Raw genomic sequence first — 24,101 nt, forward strand, 5'->3', positions numbered from 1 at the left:
GTCACGTCAAAACTGGATCAATCAGCAGCCAGAATCCTGAATTTCAAGTGATGGACAGAAAATTTGACAAATTACAAAACAATGTGATTCTTTAATGGCTCATGATCGGCCCCTCATCTTCGTAGGCCCCTGGGCTTAAGCCCCGGTAAGCCTGTGCATTAAGGCGGCCCTGATCGTGGGGTTGAGAATGACAGGTTGAAACTAATTCAGGCTAGATGCAAAAGACTGCCTCGGGACTGGCACACTGCCTCATTAGTTAGTAGCTAGTGGCTTTTATTAGGAGTCTGGGAGGCGATTCATGAACAGTTTTAGGGAATGGTTAATTGAGAGTGAGTACTTTGGTTATTATTAGAGAATGATGTTAAGACAGTATTGTCAAATAAGGTTAAGAAAATAAAGTTGACAAGCAAGAGAGACTAGTGTACAGGGAGGGCATTTTAGCATTTCAGGCATTGAGCCTTTTGTGTTGTTGATGCTAGGGGAAACACTGAGTTTGGTGTTATTAGTAGTCTACCAGGGTTGTTTGACAAGGTGATTAGAAAAACCTCAAACTATGGTACAGAACAGAATGATTTTGAATCCTATAAAACTAGAGGGAGTGATGCATGGAAAGGGATTGATGGAGTGTTATGGTAACAGAAGATTCCAGTTGGGAAATGTATTGCAGTATTTCATGTTCCATGTGCAGTGATTCCATTTACATCAAATTAAAATAACTTATCTACAAATCTCAAATAAGAACACAATGCAGAGCCAAAATGACCTGTAGCCATTTAATCATTTACTCTCATACACACACACTTATGCACAAAAGTGTGCACATACACACTCATCCATCCATCTATCCATTAGAGCAGGATCTGTGTAGCTCAGGTCTTGTCTGCTGTTACCAGGCAAACAATATGTTAGCACTAATTTAATTTAAATTGAGAGGAGCATTGTTAATTATCTGGAAGTGATCTGGGATCTGAGTCCCTATTTCTTCAAGCTGATCCACCTCTGGCTCTCTTCTCTCTCTTCACCGCTTCCTCTCTCTTCCTCTCTCTTTCTCTCTTCCTCTCTCTCCCTCCCTCTTCCTCTCTCCCTCCCTCTTCCTCTCTTCCTCTCTCTTTCTCTCTGCCTCGCTCTTCCTCTCTCTTCCTCTCTCTCTCTCTCTTCCTCTCTTCTCTCTCTTCCTCTCTCTTCTCTCTCTTCCTCTCTGCCTCTCTCTTCCTCTCTCTTTCTCTCTGCCTCTCTCTTCCTCTCTTCCTCTCTCTTTCTCTCTTCCTCTCTTCCTCTCTTCCTCTCTCTTCCTCTCTCTTCCTCTCTTTCTCTCTGCCTCTCTCTTCCTCTCTCTCTCTCTGCCTCTCTCTTCCTCTCTTCGTCTCTTCGTCTCTTCCTTTCTCTTTCTCTCTCAAGCACCCGCCCAATATGCCCCTCTCAATCTGCATGTTTTCACTCCTTCTCTCTGTCTCCACCATCCCCCCATCTGAAGACAGCAGCCCGGATTCATCTTCATCTACTCTCAGTGCAAATATCTGGGAAACTCATTGGGATGGATGCTTTGGGGTAGAATTAGTTCCAAGTTAGCTGCCCGGGAGATTGTCTCCCTCTCAGTCTCTCTCTCTCTCTCTGTCTCACATACTGTCTACGCAGAGAGAACCCAGCTCGCTCTGCTTCTACTCCTCTCCCATTCTCTTTGTCTCCTTCACCCACCCGCCCCGCCACCACAACCTCAAAAAAAGACTTGAAAGGCATTCTTTCTTTCATTTTTTCTCATGATATCTTGGTTGGCTGTCAGGAGATTTCGCTCAGTCCAGCGATAAGGCATCCCACACAGATACAGATGAAACAGCTTGTAGAGCCCCTGCAGTGATCAGAGGACTCAAACCCTTCAAACAGGGCAATATCTACCAACATCAGCTTTATGAACACCATGCCCAAGGTAGCTAGCTATAAATCACATAAAATTCTTACAGTGTATTTCACTGATATGCAGTTTATGCCTTATAACTACATTTAAAAACGTTTGAAGAAACTAAATCAATTGTGTGTTTTGTTTTTTTACCATAGCGAAAGTCAGAATACCAACTACAATATTTTAAACCAACTTTACATCTGCCCCTCTGTCTCCCCAACTGCTTGTCCCCCTTTCCCTCTCCCCCACTATTTCAGTCTCCATCCCTCATTCCCTCTCTCCCTCTTTGAGTTATATCAGGCTTTCAGTCTAGACTCAATGACAAAGGGAACAACAATGGGATTAATTGGGGTGGGTGGCTACAAAGCAACCCGTTACCATTAACTCACCCGCCCGCTGTGACGGGATATGTGGATTTCATAAGTGTCTGTATAGTGTTTGTAAAGTGTTTGTAAAGTGTTTGTACAGTGTTTGTACGTCAGTGCGCTCATAGGTGATGTGTGTTGGCTTGTTCACATTCCCGTTTCGGCTAAACGACTGCTACTGATATTGGCCAAACTAACAGGTTTCCCGGCATGGTGCTTAGAGTCTCACCTGAGGTGAGGTATTTTGATGTTGGGTCAAAACAGGTCAGTGAAAGTGAGGACAGGGGAGAAGAGTAAAGGAGTGGACCTTAAAAGCATCACATCAGATGTGAACACACCTGGATGAATCCAGGACATGCCAGGCTTAGTTGTGCGTTACTCATTTTGGACCAGCCAGTGTGGGTTAACAGTTTCAATTAACAACGCTGTATGGATGGATCCAACTTCATGCAATCAGCAGCACTCTACACTCCAACGCCAACACTCACTAAAAACCTCCGCCTGTAACACAATGCAATCAACCAAACGTAAGCACCTTTCCCTTTCATACGGTATATTACAACATAGCATCAGGGGAGGTAGTGTTTGAAGTGGAATTACTGAAATGCATGCATACTTTGAGACGTGTTGACTTGAATGCCTGAGGTCATACCGTCCTCTCCAAACAATATCCAGGGGAACAGAGCGGGAGGGAAAATATGTTCTACTTATGGAATTTGAATGATTAGGACATGCAGGTTCTGGCAAAACATTCCTGGTTCTAATTTTGTGATTCTACAGTTCTATGATGATGCCGAAGTTCTAATCTGTAGCTTGTTGTAAAGCAGAACGGTTAATATTCCTTTCAGACATTAAATGCCACTTCAGTAACGTGATGATGCCGGCAACTTATAACTTTTCAGAAGATTTTAAAAAGTGGCCCAGTAGAAGCGTCTGTATCCTTTATGACATGAGAATTCTGCTCTGGCATAGAATGGAAGTACTATTTCCCTGACAACAGCAAACGTTGCAGATTGATGTGCTACGTCTTTAATTCTGTTTATTAATGGTAGTGCAGCAAGACAGCATTTATTTCCACTAAATGTTATGTTAATCATGTTACAAATCCACCATAACACACTTTTTTAAGAAAGAGAGGTCTGCACACAGGCAGCAGACAGACAGACTAATGCAGCTCAAGACCATTTGATTGACAATTCTGGTTGCCTAGTAGCCCTGCTTTAGACCCGGCACTTCTTTATTATGGAAATGCAGGCACACTGGCGGTTCGAAACCATCACTGGAGAAGATTTTGGGTCGTTAGTCAAAAAGCTGTACTGTATCATTACACATCTTTAACGGAACCGGTCCACAGTCCATACATCTAAAAAGGACATCAGCCTGTCTAATGTCAATAATTTTTAATAAAAGTAGTTTTTGTTCCTGTCCATTCTTATCGAAGTCAGTAAATAATGCAGTTACAATAGCTGGGAGTTTGCTGGAAGATGTTGTGTTGAGTGTGTGGGTGTGTTGTGTTTAGAGCATGTTGGGCTGTGGGTGTGTTGTGTTATTGTTGGTTCATGCTCAGTTGTACTGGGTTGGGTTGTGATATGTTGTGAATGTGTTGGATTAGGTGGGGTTGGGCTGTGAGTGTGTTGGGTTGTGTTGGTTTGGTTAGGTTGTGTTTGTATTGTGTTGCATTGTGTTTGTTTGGGATAGTTTGCGTTTGTTTGGGTTAGTTTGAGTTTTAGTACGTTGGTTTGTGTTTGGCTTGGTTGGGTTAGTTTGAGTTGTGAGTATGTTGGGTTTGGATAGGATAAGTTGTGAGTGCGTTCGGTTTGTTCAGTTGTGAGTCGTCCAACAGAACGTGGCTTACCCAGTCCATTCTCACAGTCAGTAAATTCCATTTCGTGCACGGCACGATCCACTCCATACGGACCCATTAGTGTCCTGGAGGGGGAAAGGAACACAGAACAAGGTGAATCATATAACAATGATTGACCAAGAATAGTTAAAACATGAAGAAAATCCAATCACCATATTCAGGAGCAGTAACCAATAACATTAGGAGCATGGTTTTATTTTGAACTGATTAATTTTATTTGTGGACGCTGAGGTTGACCTTTGCATGAAATCATCCATATACAGCGCACTAAGCACATTTCCTGGTTTCACTTTGCACAACACCAGCAGGCCAATAAACCATCACTTAGCTGGTGGAGGTTATACCATAGTTGGTGATCGTTCAATGTCCAAGCCACTAAATAGTACCCTATTCCCTAAATTCAGCCGGGTGGGGGGCGGGGGTTTGGGGGTAAAACTTAATGCACTTGCAGTCAACAGGGTTTCATTTAGGACACACCTTGTCTGCACCCCCATCACTGCTAGTTTTCCTGTCTTCAGCACTTCCCCCTCCAGCCACTTAACCCAGCCGTCAGTCAGACAAGTCACTCGGCTATGCACATCCCAAAGGACCGTAGGGATTCTAACATATGGGATTCACACGGGTCAATAATGCCTGACCTCATTTTGGAAAATCTGATCAATTACATTTGAAAGAAAATCACTAAAATGAATTACAATACTTGAGGGTGAAAGCATTATGAATCATATTTGGCTGAAATTGGAAAAAACATTTTCATGGAGGGTTCTATGTGGAAACCAAAACAGTTCCATATGTAACCCAAAAGCATTCAACCTGGAACCCAAATGGTATCTTCAAAGCATTCTCCCACAGGGACAGAGAAATAATCCTTTCGGAAAGCCATATTCTTTATAAATGTACACATCAAGAAAGAAGCAATTCAGTGATTCAAAAACTTAAATAATTTCAAATTGCGGTGCATTTTGGAGCTAAGTGAACTATGGAGGTACTGGTTAGCAATGACAATCTAATCTGCACTGTCGGCACAATCTCCTCAGCTATGGGATCTAGCGATGGATTCCGCCCCATAGGCAGGAAGGAATATCAATATTTCAGTGTGACCCGCTTGTAAGGACACATCACAGCAGACAACGGACTCCTGTCAGAGACACTGAGGGGTCACGTTAAGAACAAATGAACAACGTGACCTCTGGATATAAGGACAACAATTCAGACTTTGGCGACAGTTGGTAGGCCAAAATGTTGGCTTTAGACACTGTATGGAAAGGGAATGTTTGTAATCAACAAAGAAATGTGCAGGGATGTGTTCTTTGAGAAGACCCAAAAACATTGCTTTCAGCGCTGGTTTTGTCAAATTGTAGGATACTTTGGTAGTACTCAAGTTTAACAACGGCCAGACTAATGAAGATAAAGTACATAAAAAATAACCATCAGTAATAATGGATGTTTATGAAGATAAAGTACATCACTTCATCACCCTGAGTGTTCAGTCTGATGGGCTGTTAAACCGAAATGGTAGGTCTTATACCGCAGATAAAGACCAGATGCATTCATACTTATGTTTACCTTACCATCAATACACATCACCCCCAGCTGTCAAGTCAAATCAGTAGAGAAGCACAGAATATGAAGGATGTTAAAATGATCTCCCTGCTGCCAGACAACTATCCATGCTGGACATTTCAAACGTGGCGTTTATTTCAGGTTCTAAAAAGGCTTCTGGATATTAGAATTTCCACTTAGAAATGTCAGACTTGAATTAAGGTTTATGAATCCCATAAAAAATTCCATTCATCAATGTTATAACTTAGATATCATGAATACTTTCTTGACTTGATGTTCAGAGCAGGAATGGAAGTGATTCTGGTCCCCGAACGTGTTGGATCTACTTAAACCAAACTGTTACACCCGCGACAAGTTTATGTCCCAACTGATAAAACCAAACAATGTCTTTAGACACCAAACTTGAACCCAAATCAAAACAGAAACAAACAGCCTCTTTTGTGTTGATGTGTGATTATCGGGGAGCACAGCCATGATATAACATGATAAGCATTCAGCCCGAAGCCTGGATATACTACACTTCTCTGATGTCTGGAGATGGTGTTATTTTGGTTAAATGGTTCGTCCCATTCACTGAATAATCTCTTCAAAAATACTGAAATGTTTTAAATAAATGTTAATGTTTAAATAAATGTATTTACAAGGAAAAAGGGACACGATTAGGCAACCCCTTGTACCTTTTGTACCACAGTCATTAAAACTTTGCAGATGGGTAGATGTTTACTTACTAAACCTTTACTTTGATGGGGAGACAGCTTATCCAAGGTCTCTTTTTGAGTTGAGCCCTATTCAAACGCCAGAACAGATCCAGAGACCAGTGCACCATTTGAGAAATAATGTAATGTACATGATATCTCCCTCTATGTCCTTCTCTCTCTCTCTCTCTCTCTCTCTCTCTCTCTCTCACACACACACACACACACACACACACACAATCTGTAATCAGTGTGAATTGGCATCCCACCGCAAAGTAAACTTACTAAACAGCATTGCCAAAGTTCCCACTAATACTCTCTTAAAGGTTTTTATTTTTTGAGATGTTGGTTAGGTAAGACTAAAATCCTTTTTTGGCGGGTGTTGGCTTCAGGTCAGATTGGAATACAGTTTTGGTAGCCTAAACTGTCTTCCAAATAGTTATCAAATGAATCTAGTATAGGCTAGTTTTTAGTCTAATAACTCAATGGAACATCTAGTGAAATTACAAGCAGGCAGAGGGTGTGTATAGTCGATGCTGTACAGTAATATCTACATGCCCTAAAGCCATTCATCTCAATCATTCGTCACGATTGCGCACATGGAGAGATGGAGAGAGCGCGTGGCTGGTTGAATGAGCTATACAATCAAGATGCCACCTAGTCTAATTCTTTCTCTTACCAGAAAATCCACTAAGATAGACCTACTCGCTGACATTGAGTAAAAAATACCCTGATATTACATTTGTTGTATTTATACTTTTTTTTTACCACATTTTACGCAATGCATCTCCAGATATATTTTTTAACCAGCAACACTTGAAATCTCCTATTTGGCTGACTACAAGAGACTGCGAGCACAACAATGATATTGATACATTCCAGTCACTTCAGTATAAAAGCAAAAATCTTTGGACATCTGCGGTGGAGATTAGGCTACAATCCTTTCGACATGACCACATGCTCACTGCTTAAAGCTCGCGAGTAACGGACATTAGCTTTTGAAACTGAAGCGCACCATTCAAAGCGATTTAAATCCACCGTTTTAAACAGATATATAGACTAAACCACACAAAAGTATTCTGGTCAAAAACTGTTTAAACAACAAAACAAGACTGTATTAAAAATAAAATCATGAGCAAGTGTTGAAGTAAAAATCGTCTTTGTGAAGCTCATTGCAGCCGAATTCTTTCACCCAACACCTGCTCCTCGGTCTTCCCCTAGCCACACAAATGTACCTGCTTATGATGACGGCTCCTTTGTACATGACAGAAAACGTTGGCATTTTTATTCCAATATTTCAGTCGACGGTCGGTCGGCAGGCAGGCAGCGCTGAATACTATTTCAGCCCTCCCTTCCCGAGTCCTCCAAAGCCCGCTCGCTTAGCCGTGCGCGGAGGTCTTCCCTTGCGCAAGCCACATGATCATCTGCCTACAGCCCTGTAATTCCGCGTGAAGATAACGGTTCCAAAACATCACCAACTTCACCAACAGATTAAAATCTCTCCCCCTGTCTCTCACGCAGTAAAACGGGAGCCACACAAAAGCAACAGCCTAGTCCTAAAGTTTCTCTGAGTATAGTTATCAGTAGGCTGAAGGTATTTCGGTTGCCCAGTCTGGAAATGTGTTTAAAGGAGTAGGCCTATGCATGGACAGCTGTAGCCTGAGTGTTAGGTTAGGAGAAAATGCTTCTGTACGGAGCTTAGGTCGCTTGTACAGAGCCAACATACAGCCTAAATCAGAGACCCTCTAATAGGGAAAGATATGGGATGGGGGGCAATTGTGGATGGGACTAAGCATGGGTCAACCTGTCACTTTCCGTTAAAATGGGTCGTTTTTATATATACATTATAAAGACACACAATCCACTCAGGTCTTATATTTATGATTTCTGACTTGATGTAAAATCAGTAGCCTATAGATTGACTAATTGCATTCTAGCTGAAAAATTTTAGCCTACACATAACAATTTTAATCTCTAAAACAATCTGTTTAATTGTGAGCTGTTTCTGGCTTACATGGAGTTGTGTTGAATAAATATCAAATATAACCCTGGTCAATCGCTCACAGTTTGTGGTGTGTTGGGTGGTGATTACATAACGTTTTCACAAGTTTTAGTTTTCACAAGTTTTACATTAAACCATAAAGGGGCTATACATGTAACGAAATGACATTTAAAATATAGTTGAAAGGACATGCTTGCTCAGAGCCCTTAATACAGGACAAGCATTCATTATACTGGTACAGCACATGGTAATATAAAACATTATCTGCAATATGCTCCATTTTAGGTTGAGAGCTGGAAGGTCATGAACGTCTTGGCCCTTGTATAGAGTGAGTTACAGCTGACTGAGACTTCAGACTGAAATGCATGAAAAGAAAAATCCTCACACCCTTCATCCAAATGAAGTGAACTGCAAAATCATCCTGTTACTGTAGACCTACACCTCCTTTGATATTTACACAATGAACAGTGGTGAGCCACTCATGAGGGCATTAGGAGCATAGCTCCAATAATGATTATATAAAAACATGTATATCATTTTACAATGTATTATGTTACAAATTCTGATGTTTGATCAATGTGTTAACATTTAACTGTTTAACATTCTTCACTCTTAACATTAAGAACTGGTAAAGTAATTATATAGGTCGACATAGAGTGTTAATTTAACACTGAAACATTTGCTGGTTAAGAGAGAACATCTATCGTTCATTAACTTCAGTAATGTATTAAATGTTCCGATACTGGCATCTGACATCACGGTTGTGGAGGCAGGACACAGGCACAGAGATATAGGCAATCCATCTTTTAATGTGGAAAAACAAAGCAGAACCCAATCACGTTGCGCACCAAGCACCAACACAAAACCACAATGAACCACACCGGGTGTGGACCAACACTGAACATAAATAGGGTTTAAAATTCCATTTTGTTCTCCCCAATTGGAGGCAGGTGTAGATCGTTGCCTCCAATTGGGGAGAACAAAATGGAATTAGAGGTGCCTAGAGGCACAACTTTCTGTGTGGTCCTGACTATGGCCCCAGCCCAGTTCAGAGTTGGCTAGCGGCATAGCCAGGACGTGACATCTGAGATTTGTTCGATACTGGCCATATCCACAAAACTTGACAACATGTAGTTTAATGTAATGCAAATTGTATTTCTGTTGTTTTGAAACTGAAAGTAATGAAAGTTAACTAATACCAATCAGCCAATGGCATTAGTCGACAATCAGCAGGTTTGCTGTTATGCTTTGCAGGAATCTCTTCGCTGTTGGACAACCAATGTTTAAGTACTCCTTAATATTGAGGAAGTTGTTAATAAAACATTGTGTGACATACAATTCAGTCGTGTAAAAGAAGGATGGCCGTCACAGCACGTCAACAACATAAAATCAGCTGGAACGGATCGATACTCAAAGTTCAGCACTCAGAATTGGTATTGACGATGAAGAAGTGGTCTCGGTGTATCCCAAGCAAAATGAAATGTGAAATGTAGTAACTTCCTCCCAGAGCCATTAAATCGCAGAGCAGTTCTATATCTTATTGAGGAATGTGCATACTTGATAAGGGATACAGTGAACCGTTGCCAGTTGTGGTTGATTTCATGGTAAAGCATTTCATTGGTTAAATTACAAAGTAATTACAGGATGCAAACCTAATATTTTTTCATTTTATGTTTCAGTAAAAGGGTTGTTCAGATTCAATTTGGTCTTCAGACTGTATTATTTTAATAACTATCATAGAATATGAGCTTTCCAAAAGTTGTTTACATATTATGGAGATTAGTCATTTAGGTCCCGCAATAATTATAAATTATTCATAGATTCCATCACTGCATGGCTCAGTAGGTGGTTTCCCAAGGGACTTCATAGGCCAGCATTGCTGACCTAAGTTGTAGGCCCTTCAACATTATAATTAATTAGTTTTAAGAAGACAGTGACTGAAACACTGTTAGGAATTAATACCATTGGTGGCTATTCTAGGTACAAGCTGAAACAACAACAGCAAACCAGCAAATAAAAACAACAAAACATCACATGTTTAGAAACCTAAGGTTTTGTCATGGTCCCTATACATTGTTTCAAGTTCCAAATTTGTCTCAAGGATGACCATTACTTTATGTTTTGTATTGGTCTCTGTTTTTGTGTAGTTTTCCGGTTGGACACGATAAAAATCCTTTGTGACCAGGGGCGTAGAATTAGGGGGGGCCGGGGGGTCATGACCCCATTACAGACAGGTCGATGTGACCCCCTAGAAAAGAGTGAAAATACTGGGATCTATTGAGCCTGACCCCCTAATATACAATACAAACCTACACCGTTGTGTGTGACATTTTTAAGACTTTCTTGGGACATTGTGTAATGATTACCTAGAGATTTTATCTAGTTCCCTGTAGGTTCTAGGGACGTTAGAAGGACCTTCATGGGACATTGTGTCATGATCTCCTAGAGGTATTTGACTAGAACCTAGTTTGTTCCTCCTCATGTTCACAAAAAAACATTATTCGAAGAGGAACACACCCAGGTTTCATTACACATCGACTGCTGAACACCCTAGATTCATCGGCACTGCTGCCAAACCAATGAAAGCCCTTGTTGGTGAACGTCCTCTAATCCATTCCCATCTTTTGCTATGCCTTTATCTGGGATTTGAACTCCAAATGTTCACCAACAAGCTTTTCCTTAACTTTTCACTTAAAATTAAATATTAGCAATGTAAAAAGCAGGTGAGTCACCAAACTCAGGCTTTACCAAAATATGCTTTTTGCTCAGACCTGGGTGGTTTGCTGGCTAAGATTAGTGCAGCTGGGATAGTGTCAATGACATTGTTTATTTCTACTCCATAGGGCAGAATTACTGAATAATTTGTGCCAATGTGATTACACAAATATACTGAAAACAGAAATAAGTACAGTAAATAAATGAATAACATAATATTGTTACGTCTAAAATGACAGTGCAGATATTACACACCACCGTTCAAAAGTTTGGGGTCACTTAAAAGCATATTCTTGCCCATTAAAATAACGTCAAATTGATCAGAAATACAGTGTAGACATTGTTAATGTTGTAAATGGCGCATTATTAAGTTAAACATTTTAAAAAGCTAACTGATCATTAGAAAACCCTTTTGCAATTATGTTAGCACAGCTGAAAACTGTTATGCTAATTAAAGAAGCAATACAACTGGTGTTCTTCAGCCAAGTTGAGTTTCTGGAGCATCAGCAATTCTGGGTTTGATTACAGGCTCAATATGGCCTGAAACTCATCAGTCTATTCTTGTTCTGAGAAATTAAGGCTATTCCATGCAATAAATTGCCATGAAACTGAAGAGTTGGCCTTTTAGTTGCAAAGAAAAAGCCATATCTCAGACTGGCCAATAAAAAGAAAAGATTAAGATGGTCAAAAGAACACAGACACCTGACAGAGGAAGAGTGGAAAAAAAGTGTTATGGACAGATTAATTAAAAGTTTGAAGTGTTCGGATCACAAAGAAGAACATTAGTGAGATGCAGACCAAATGAAAAGATGCTGGGGGAATGCTTGACACCATCAGTCAAGCATGGTGGAGGCAATATGGGGTGCTTTGGTGGTGGTGAAGGGGGACATTTGTACAGGGTAAAAGGGATCTTGAAGAAGGAAGGCTATGACTACATTTTGAAACACCATTCCATACCCAGTGGACATATCCTCCTTCAACAGGAAAATGACCCAAAGCACTGCTCCAAAATATTAAGGGAACACGTAATCATCAAAGTAAAACAACAAGTCAATTAAACTTCTGGGATATCAATCTGTCCTATTAGGAAGCATAAGTGATTGTGAATCAATGTCACCTGTTGTGGTGCAAATGAAAGTGGCAACTGCACTGGAGAGGCAACAGCAAGACAACCCCCAAAAGGGGAATGATTTTGGAGGTGGTGGCCACAGACAATTGCTCTCTCTTATCTTTCCAGACTGATTCTTCTCTAGTTTTGTGTTCTGCTAGTGTCCTTGTCACCACTGGTAGCATGAGGCAGTACCTGCAGCCCATTCAGGTTACTCAGGTAGTCCAGCTCCTCCAGGATGGCACATCTATACGTATCAGGACCAGTATCTGCTCCTTTGTGTGAGGACGAATAGGAAGAGCACAGCCAGAGCCCTACAAAATGACATCCAGTGGGCTACTGGTGTGCATGTCTCTGACCAAACTGTCAGAAACAGACTCCATGAGGGTGGCATGAGGGCCTGACGTCCTCTAGTGGGACCTGTGCTCAGAACCCAGCACCTTGCAGCTCGATTGGCATTTGCCAGAGAACACCAGAATTGGCAGGTCCGCCATTGGCACCCTGTTCTCTTCACAAACGAGAGCAGGTTCACACTGAGCACATGTGACAGACATGAAAGAGTCTGGAGACGCCGTGGTGAACATTATGCTGCCTGCAAAATCATCCAGCATGACCGGTTTGGTGGTGTCATATCCTTGGAACTATTTTTGTAAAATACGAGATCGTATTCTCAACGAGCCGCCATGACACTGTTGAAATTCTCGAGTAGCCAGACCCACATCACGCGTTCATCCAATCAGCTGCTGGTCAGGGGCGTGGAGCATCAACCATGGCTGTATGACGTCGCGACACCACGCTTCAGTTGTGTCGGACATATGGATCTGTACCGCCAGGCGCGGTAGCGCGCCCACTCGCAAAGCAGACAGCCAGACAACCTCTGCTACCGCGTTTGAATTCAGCCCTCAAATGGTTGGTGATTTTGGTTTGCGTTGATCGTAGTTATGTAATTTTGTTCTCAACAAGTTATACAATGTGAAGATTTTGATCTTTAATATATTTCTTTCATCGAGACCCGACGTGGCCGAGATCTTGTGTTGACAACCGAAGAGTAGAACCACTCCGTAAAGTCTTCTCCAGAAGATCCCAAAGACTTTCAATGGGGCTAAGGTCAGGACTCTGTGGTGGCCAATTCATGTGTGAAAATGTTTCCTCCTGCTCTCTGAACCAATCTTGCACAATCTGAGCCTGATTAATATTGTCACTGTCATCCTGGAATATGCCTGTGACGTCTGGTAACCTGTTCATTTAGTACATTCAGGTACTCAGCTGACTTTATTTTAATACCACATAACATTGCTGAGCCTAGACCTGACCACTTGAAGCAACCCCAGGTCATAACACTTCATCCAGAGGCTTGTACAGTGGACACTATGCATGATGGGTGCATTCCTTCATGCGCTTCCTTTCTTACCCTGACATGCCCATCGCTCTGGAATATTGTACATCTGGACTCATCAGACCACCACTATCCTTCCAGGTTTAAATATTGAGGTTGACGGTTCACCACTATCAGTTGCACAGTGACTTTTTTTGGCCAGTGTACCATATAAGTCATTAATGTGAACACTTTTCTCTCAGGACATTTTCTGGACCAACCAAGAACTAAATAAACACTCCAGAGGAACAGAACATGCAGACTACTTTAGGGAAAATGTTCTGTAAACATTTTGGGATCTTAAGTAGAAAACAATTACTGTTAGAGATTTTTCTCAATGATCCCCTTTGAATTTAGGACAATTAAGTCCCTGTCTATTTTTCAAAAACATCTAAAACTCAACCTTTTAAGGAGTAAAATAACCACAAATGTAATTGGCAAACATTCTGTAATTACCAAAAATTAGCATTCCACATTCAACATTTCACTTTGAAGAAGAAAGAATAGAATGCTAGCAAAGAAGACTGCTACCCTGGCTAAAAGCATTCTGGCTAGCTATTAAAATTACATTGTTGGATAAAAAGTGGTTTACTGTACTTCTCAATAGCATGGCCTGGTCTCCAGTCCTAACTCCAATCCCTGGCCCATTGTCAATCCCAGCCCCTGGACAAGTCCACAGGATTAGGTAAGAATCTGGGGAACATCCAGTTCCAGTAACTCTGAGCTTCTCCAGGTTTGACAAAAAATGCTTTCAAAATCATGTTTTCTATATACTGTTGCATAAATGTATTTCTTATAAAAAACATCATCATTTGACAAAAGGAAAGAAAATCTTAGCTTGACCCAAGGCCATGGAAAATGGTTACGCTAGGAGGCAAAACTGGTGACCAGTTGTTCTTCAGCCAAATTGATGTGATAACTGGCAGGGCCACTATGTTCCTTGACAGCAAAATGTTGTTAGGACAATCCTGTAATGTCAAGAAGGTGTGTCCAGGTCCCTGGGCGTCCCAAGGACATCCCCTGTTTGCTAGTTAGTCTACGTCATCACAAACTCTAAACTGTACAGAAGCTAACTGGTGACTTTTGCTGCACTGTTAATAACTATTTAACTCAGACATGATATTTAACATGTTCAGAAGTCAATAGCCCAGTTTATATCGGTTTCTAACATGGTATCTTTGCCTATCTTGTCTGTTTACATAAACAACATCTGGTTGCAATCTGATCATGTGTCTTTAAATTTTCTACAAATCTGTTGCCTTTTGTCAGTAACACCTGCCAACAGATTGTGCTGGCAGAAGTGAAGCAGGAAATGTGGTATTCATGATGCAACCAGATATACTATGTTTTCCAAATGATGCCCATTCCACTTGCCCTACATCTGTAGGTTCACCCACACCACCATTTGCACCAGGGTCCCAAAACTGACGGCATAAACTTCTAATTGGTCCTGTCCAACAATGAAGCAATTATTTGTGTGCTAGAGGGAATCCTATAAGGAGAAGTAAAGCACAAGATGTAATGAGCTTTGAAATGTCATTAGAAAAGGAAGGAATGGGACCAGATATGAATACGAACAAAATAATTGTGCTATTTCGAAGCAGTTTTTTTCAAACTTCTACCAAAGTGCAGATTTCCTAGCATGGGTATCACAGAGTATCACAAAAAAGCCCCCCACCACTGACTCTTAAATGAATCTAATGCATTTGAACTCCTTTATATCATGAACACAAATGATCGCAGCAATATTTCAACACTGAAATAGTTTAATTGTACATGTCTGTCCCACAGTGCCTATTCCCCTGACATGTATGTCTGAGACAACCACGTTGCTATAGATCAATGGTAGTACTCTGCCCGAAAGCACTGCATTTAAAGAGAATGAATGTGTGGGTGGAGCGGCACAAAATTCATCAAATAATACATGAGGACTTAAAGGAAGACAATCATTCTTTTAGATAGCTACACAAAATCAGACTGAAAGGAGTCGTTTAAAAGCAGCTTCAGTAAATCCACAATCCCCCTTGAACACTTTATTTGGGACCTGAAATGAAAACGCATTCCTCCATAAATCACACATTCAGTCAAACACGCATACCCACACGCACAAACACACCACATGTGATTAATGTGTGTGTGTGTGTGTGTGAGACGTATGCCTCTGTGGCTTTTTGACCGAGAGTCAGAGAAAAAAAGGATGGGAGAGAGACCGATCGAGACACAGAGGTGAGGGAGCTGGGATGCTCACCGTGCAGTTTATCAAATCCTGTGGAGCTTTGCTCTTTTCCCACTTCATCCATCACAGCGCGGGAGACAGAAGGACAGGACTGCCCTGTACACACAGCAGTTACAACATCCCTATACCCTATCCACGTTTACCTCCCGTTTATCTACAATGTAATCAGGCTGCATGGGTCATATATTCTATAGCAAGTGGGGCAGGAATAAAAAGCCACTCGGCATGTGGATGGTAAACATGGTATAGATCATCTCAGTAGGGGTCACCCACTTGGATGGAAGTCTGATGTGGCTTACGACCCGTTACTAATTCAAATTACATTGCTTATGCCAGTAAATGCCACTTTATTGCAGCAGGTGATCTTTTTGGGGAAGAAAACTCTTTACCTACCTCAAATGACAAAGAAATAAATGATGATAAAAGAAAAATGCATACAAATCTGGTAAGTATGCAGGAACATTGTGACTTTAACAGTGTTTAACAGGTTCTCACTGAGACTGTTCACTGAAAAATAGGTCCTTAATTTAATGCTACTGTAGTTACAGAGACAAGAAAACCACAGGGGCTGATATTCTAGATCCAGGCTTATTGGTTAGTGCTGCTCCAATTATCTCTGGAGCTCTAAGACATTTATTTAATCTAACATTCATTTCAGGGGTTATCCCTAAAATCTGGAAAACCGCTCATGTGCTCCCACTGCATAAGGGAGGGGACACTAGTATCCTTGATAAAAATCCCCCATCTCCAAATTGTCATCCCTTGCTAAAAATCCTTGAGGCATTGGTAAATAAACAGTTACGTTCCTTTTTGTCCGAAAATTGCATTTTGAACATATTTCAATCTGGTTTTAGGATTGGGCACGGTACTATCACAGTAACTACACTGGTTGCAAAATTATATTTTTTGTCAAAGCCTTGAAGCCTTTTTAGTTAAAGTTTTGAATGAAAAATTAAGCTGTGTTGCTTTGTTGGTTGACCTGTTGAAGGTGTTTGATAGAGTAGATCACTCAATCTTATTGAAAAAGCTGTCTTCATTGGGCCTGGCCAAGGACAATTGCCTCTGGTGTTGAAATTACCAAAGGGACAGAACAGGCTAGCTGATGGGATTAAATCTTCATTACTTGTAGTCAGTGCTTGACATTGCCTTTTTTGCTCACCAGCCATTGTGGCTAGTGGTTTTCCAAAGTTACTAGCCACTCAGCATTTTCACTAGCCACCATTTTGTTGTTGGGAAATTACATTTTATTTGATAAAATGTTACTATGGTGTGCTACATCTTAGCCTGTGTTGTTCACTGGTTCGGTCACTGGGGTGCAAGGCAGTAGGCCTAACACAAATGGAACAGAATCAAACACGGTGCAGGTAGTGCTCAAGGGAGTTGTAGGGACGTAGCTTGTAGTGTCACTGTCATTGCAAGGACAATTGTAAAAAAAATTTGTGTGTGTAAGAGACCACTGCACCTTTTTCTTTCCTTTCCAAAAAAGGTTTTGAGTGAGTAACAGTAGGTTTAATATTTAGGACCACTGCAAACTGAACGCTTCTGTTCCTCACTTAAAAGAAAAAGGTGAAGTGGTCTCTTAATTCTTTCCGGAGCTGTATATATACATACATACTGGGGTTTTCCTGGCTCAAAATCAGGCAAAGTTGGTACCCCACTCTACCGGACACCCCTCTGTGAAATACTTTATGTAATGTGGCTACACACTTGAAAAAGACAACTATTATAGTGTAAAATATGTTCTGTACTGCATGTCCACTTGATCAGCTAATGCACGCTACAATGTCAACCAAAATATGCAAGCAATATATTTATTCTTAACATAACCTAGAACTATTAATATGCTATTTAAAAAATAAGAATGAAATCACTCATCGGCTTTATAAATAATCTTAGGCAATATTATTGTTGTACATTTTTGTTATGCTATGTTCTTGTTAATATAGACTTGCATAAAAAACGAAACAAAGCTGTATTTATTACAGTCTTGTCAAGAAATATTTTCCCCATCCTTGCCTTGACGCCACGTCATTAATCTCCCTTGACTTCCATCAGCTGTACTTGGCTCTGCTGCTGTCGCTGATCCAGCAGCATCTTCACGTACATATATTAATATTGTCAGTGACTTAAATAAGTTAATTATATATTTTTTACTCTATATATTGCATATACAGCCTAATGTTTTTTGGGGATAGTACATACCCCAATCTGACGGTCTTTTCAGCACTCATCTTTGAAAAGTGTTGCTATCTTCGTATAACTTACATATTTATGAGGAGACGGTAGATTGTCTTTAGCTCTACTTTATTCCGACATGTCGTAACTGAATCCCTTTCTGTTTGACTTCCTGTATTCTTGTACGTATACTTAGGTACTGGCGTATGCCTTATCACAGACCCTAACAGGTTTACGTGACAATCTTCATTTGTCTCGCAATCTCTCTTTAAAAACAAATCTGTAATTCTAGGCTACTAGAAGTCACCTGAAAAGTATTGAAATAGTTTTATGCGTATTTGATGTAGGTTATTAGGTTTGAATTGAATATTTTGACATGCTTGGGTGTAAAATAAAACAAGGATCCACTTGTTTTTCCGACATCACTCATCTCCGCGATGTCGACACATGGGGTCCTGTATGCAAGGTTGACATATTCGGAATTCTTACTGGTTGGTAGTTGATCAAATACTTATGGCATGCAATAAAATGAACAAATTAATTATTTAAAAATCATACAATGTGATTTTCTGGATTTCTGAGAGATTCCGTCTCTCACAGTTGAAATGTACCTATGATAAAAAATTACAGACTTCTACATGCTTTGTAAGTGGAAAACCTGCTAAATCGGCAGTGTATCAAATACTTGTCCTTCCCACTGTATCTCCATTCAGCTCAAAGTCTGCAGGGATTCATTAGTAGAAGCCCCAGAAGTCGATAGGGAAGCTGATAATGCAATTAACATGGAACTAAGTTCAGCTTGTTAATGACTCTCACAAACTCTCTGGTAGGTTAGTGTCATAATGTCATTACCGTCGAACGTCAGAAGATTAAAACATCCCAGTGACTTTGAACTGGTTTTACTAATTAAATTGAACTGGTTTTACTAATTCAATTGAACTGGATTTAGTCATTATTATTAATAATAATAACAGGCACCAATAATTTAATTACACAGCTAATTACACAGCATATCCATGTATACCTGTGTATCAGCTATTGTTTAATTTTAACATGTTGTAAAATATGTGTGTGTGTGTGTGTGTGTGTGTGTTTTACACTGGTAATCATACAACTGTTCATCCAGGGAGTTAAATCTACCCTATCTTCATTTTCAAACTCACCCCTTAGCTATCAATATAACTTCTCTCTGTATGTATCTTGTATTTATTGCACCTATAACTGGAAAAGTTGTTCCACTGTTAATGGTTTAGGTCATCTCGTCCCAATGTTCCCAACCCTGGTTGTGAAACTGAATGTAGGTTGGAGGTGAATTAACATTTTCATTTGGGGATATCCTACATAGATTCTAATATAATTAAATCATTGCAAAATCTTGGAAAGGTTTCCAAATTTCTAGAAGCGCAAAAATAAAATGGCAGAGGAAAAGACATACAAACACAAACCGTTATAAAGAGGTCAGCGCCTCTTTTCCTTATGTCATTAATTCTTCCTTAATACTTATGTCATGCAATAAAATGCTAAATAATTATTTAAAAATCATACAATGTGATTATCTGTTTTTTTGAGAGATTCCGTCTTTCACAGTTGAAATGTACCTATGATAAATATTACAGACCTCTACATGCTTTGTAAGTAGGAAAACCTGCAAAATTGGCAGTGTATCAAATACTTGTTCTCCCCACTGTAGCTTGGAAGATTCAACATGAATGATTAGATGATTGTTTTTTTGCTCAGATCCCCAAAATGTTTTACAGCTGCACTGCTGAGAGAAACCTGACTGGTTGAGTCACTGCTTGGTAGGGGTCACTGCACTGCTGAGAGAAACCTGACTGGTTGAGTCACTGCTTGGTAGGAGTCACTGCACTGCTGAGAGAAACCTGACCGGTTGAGTCACTGCTTGGTAGGGGTCACTGCACTGCTGAGAGAAACCTGACCGGTTGAGTCACTGCTTGGTAGGGGTCACTGCACTGCTGAGAGAAACCTGACCGGTTGAGTCACTGCTTGGTAGGGGTCACTGCACTGCTGAGAGAAACCTGACCGGTTGAGTCACTGCTTGGTAGGGGTCACTGCACTGCACTGATTTTGAAGTCACATCAGAGGGTGGCGACAACAAATAGGTTAATCACTCTGGCCGAGCTTCCAGCCATTCAAGACTGGGCATACCGGAAGGCCCTAAATATATTCTAAGACCCCAGCCACCCAAGCCACAGAGGCATTCCTTTATGAAGCAGGCAGTCCTAGTGCAACATGTCAAGAAGCAACGAGACTCAGTACAGCTTCTACCCCCAAGCAGGTAAATAAGACTACTACTAGTAGTGGAAGTGGACCTTCGGCAATCCCCCATGGTGCCCTTTTTTAGACTAACCGTTCAGTACTTTGTGGACACACACACAAACTAGATACACACAATGTTTTTGCATATTTCTACACTCAAAAAAACACATTCAATAACTTTGATTGTATATGGTGTTGTTAGGTCACCTTACTCATCGAAGTTACCCCAGCACTTCACTGTGAGTCTGCTTACGCCTATTGATTTGACATTGTTGTTGAACACTGGACTCCTGTGTCCAGCTGCAGTCTAACCGTGACATTCCACTGTATTGTTACAGTGTAGAAGACATGCAGCTCAGACCACAGGCGCGTGCTATCATGTGTCCAGCTGCAGTCTAACCGTGACATTCCACTTTATTGTTACAGTGTAGAAGACATGCAGCTCAGACCACAGGCGCGTGCTATCATGTGTCCAGCTGCAGTCTAACCGTGACATTCCACTGTATTGTTACAGTGTAGAAGACATGCAGCTCATACCACAGGCGCCTGCTATCATGTGTCCAGCTTCAGTCTAACCGTGACATTCCACTGTATTGTTACAGTGTAGAAGACATGCAGCTCAGACCACAGGCGCCTGCTATCATGTGTCCAGTGTGTCCAGGAGGGTGTTTTACTCCTGTCAGATCAAATAACAAGGACTGGCACAGCACAAACCAATATTATGATTACATAAGTCAAAATCTGTATCATTTGTGTATTTATGTTTGAAATATTGGTGAAGATGTACAGGCCTATTGGGTGTATTGTTGTTCTGGTGATGTCTATTCAAGCGGGATTAAATCATGAAAGAACTTCAGAGAGATTTCTATCTGTCAGACATTAAGCCAGTCAGAATCAGAATTTCTTACGCCTATCTTCAATCACACACACATATGTACCAAGACTTACGCCTGTCTTCAATCACACACACATATGTACCAAGACTTACGCCCGTCTTCAATCACACACACATATGTACCAAGACTTACGCCCGTCTTCAATCACACACACATATGTACCAAGACTTACGCCCGTCTTCAATCACACACACATATGTACCAAGACTTACACCCGTCTTCTATCACACACACATATGTACCAAGACTTACGCCCGTCTTCAATCACACACACATATGTACCAAGACTTACGCCCGTCTTCAATCACACACACATATGTACCAAGACTTACGCCCGTCTTCAATCACATACACATATGTACCAAGACTTACGCCCGTCTTCAATCACACACACATATGTACCAAGACTTACGCCTGTCTTCAATCACACACACATATGTACCAAGACTTACGCCCGTCTTCAATCCATCAACCATGGCAACTAGCGTCAGAACTTTAATCACCAAATTTGCACAGTGGGTTGTTATCAGATTATGGGATTATCCCTTCCACATAAAAAAATCCCAAACACACACATAAGCACATGAACATGTACTCAAAGATTGGCAGTATTTCTGGTAAATGTATTTAAAATACATATTTAAAGTACTAGTAATTTGTAATTTAATCACAGAAAGATACATTAGAGAGTTTTGTTTTGATATTTAAAGAGTCCTTATCAACAGTCCTGACAGAAATTTGGTCTTGCTTAGGGTTGGAGTGAATAAAAATTATTATATGGTTAGGATAGTTACTTTTCTTCACATTTACATTAGATATTTGACGATTAAGTAACCAGAGCAACTTACAGTCAGTAGAACTAAAGTAGAGAACAAGACATAATTACTTACCATTTAAAACTATTTTCACCATTATCAAGAATATTGCTGAGATTGAAGTGGGTCCTTCCTTAGGAATTTTGTATGTTTCAAGTACAACATATGTGTTTCTATTTCTAAGTGATTGTGTACTTTATTTTGATACATTGTTCTTCAGAATGTTTTCGTAATCATATTTCAGATTTTTTTGTAACCAACAAGCACTCACATTTACACTCACAGCAGAGTGAACAACGTACAACACAGTGGGCTAGAGGACTGGCAACACATGGGCAGGGCGGAGGTACTCTCCTAGTGACTCAACCAGCAGCAGGCCAGATGAACTGGGTTAATCTCTTTGCGTGATAGAGAAGGAGAGCAAGAGAATGAAAGAGACAGTGTAAGAGAGAGAGACAGAAACACAGAGACCACTCCGACTTGTTTACAGTTAAGCGTTTAATGGGAGCAAGGCTGCCCTCTATGGGCGGGGAGGAGGAAGCAGAGAATTAAACTTACTGGTTCTCCATTTCAATCCTAAGAACTCATAAGGATTGTGATGGGTCTAGTTCCAGTCTTTCATTCAGCTCTACTGAGTCAACAGATGAAGGGTTTGGGCTTTATTAGTAGAATCGGGTGTGTTACTGCTGGGATGGAACAAGAACCTGCACTCTCTGCAAATCAGACAAACTGGAGTTAAGAACCTCTAAAGACTTGTTTTCCAGTCAATACAAGAAAAATAAATATTGATTGACAATAACTGCAGGATAACAATAAATAAAACACTTTTTTTATGAAACCCATGAAAAGTAGTGAACCCAGCCTGAGATTTGGTGTTTGTATGGTTTTAACCCAGATGTGAATGTTCCGATTCAAGGTAAGTGTTCTAAAAAAATTATAAAATAAATTACATATTTTGATTTTCAGTCTGAAGATTGGTGTATATTTGTTAATTCCATTAACCTTCCAGAATAAATCACAAGTAATATATTTCTGTAACTGTAATATATGTCATGATAAAAAACTAATAAAAACAATTGAATCGATAAACATATTGGAAATTTAGTTTTAAAGCTCTAGCATTAGCTATCTAGCCACATGGCTCTGTTTATACAGGATGTATAATTCAAAATGTTTACAATATACGATTAGTTTAGTGCAAAGCAGTGGTCCAGTGCTCCTTGTGTCTGTGGGGCTCTGTGCCGGAGACTAGGGTTCTCTACTCACCACTGGCTTTTCATCACCTGCCTCACAACGATTTCAATTACCAACAAACAAAATACAGAGAGCGACTGTCCACTCCTCCTTTAAAAATATTAAATATACCTTTCTATTAGTACTTAGCAGCTTGTTGTGTGATGAGGTGTAATGGATGAACTAACATCACAACCGTCTCCAAAATGAGGAGACCACCCATTCTGTCCTTCCTTACTTTTAGAAGTCAATTCACTGTCCTGTGGTATTCGCGGTAGGAATTACTGTGGGTGGATTGAGCACTCAGCTCAATGGAGCCTGTGAAAATGGATTGAGCTTGCAAATAAACAGCAAAAAAAAAAAATCTCATTTCAACACTCAAATACTCCCAAATGAGTTGTCTAATTCTAAAACAGGATTTGAAAGAACATGATAGGGTTTAGAAGCTGTAGTGGCTTGTCGGAGGAAGGACAAAGGGACCCACGGATCGGTGAAGGGAGTCTGGAAGTACTGACTGAGCTTCCTGCTTTCCTTTTAGAAAGTGAAGGTGACAGAGCGTAATCCGACAGCCTAGAAGACAGATGTCCAGGTTTGCGTGGCTGTTCCATTTTTTAAATCCCCGGATGTTTTTGTTTTCTTCCTTTTCATGTGGTCTGAGTTCAAATAAAACACCCACAGGAAACCCGGCAAGCTCCGAGTCATGCCTCTTTGTTCTCCACCCTGCTACAGTATCAAACACAAAGGTTGAAACCCAGAATAATGTTCACAGTTGGTGACCTCAATGAGTAGCAGAGGCATAACAGTGTGCTTTCAGCTCTCAGAACACTACTATTAGAGGACAAAGTAATGGGAAAAAGTCCATTATGTCAATTGACTCCCAACATG

At 40.5% G+C, this 24,101-nt stretch overlaps 1 protein-coding gene across 11 annotated transcripts in view; it reads right to left on the minus strand.

Annotated features, from left to right (window-relative positions):
* The window catches only part of si:dkeyp-72e1.9 (syntaxin-binding protein 4), a 118,989-nt gene that overhangs the window by 79,170 nt on the left and 15,718 nt on the right, over window positions 1-24,101 (minus strand). For 8 of the 11 annotated variants that reach the window (XR_004576483.1, XM_020050787.3, XM_034295490.1 and 5 more), the window contains exon 2: window positions 4,118-4,191. Coding sequence is in view for 10 of the 11 variants with exons in the window: in XM_020050787.3 (XP_019906346.1) it covers window positions 4,118-4,191 (74 nt within the window). In the remaining variant the exon portion in view is untranslated. Of the gene's footprint in view, window positions 1-4,117; window positions 4,192-4,603; window positions 4,636-6,417; window positions 6,493-7,619; window positions 7,931-24,101 lie in introns of those variants that run through there. The other 3 variants (XM_013135735.4, XM_034295493.1, XM_034295491.1) reach the window with 3 other exon arrangements.

This window comes from Esox lucius, chromosome 11, assembly GCF_011004845.1.
Source record: "Esox lucius isolate fEsoLuc1 chromosome 11, fEsoLuc1.pri, whole genome shotgun sequence".
Taxonomy (NCBI): domain Eukaryota; kingdom Metazoa; phylum Chordata; class Actinopteri; order Esociformes; family Esocidae; genus Esox; species Esox lucius.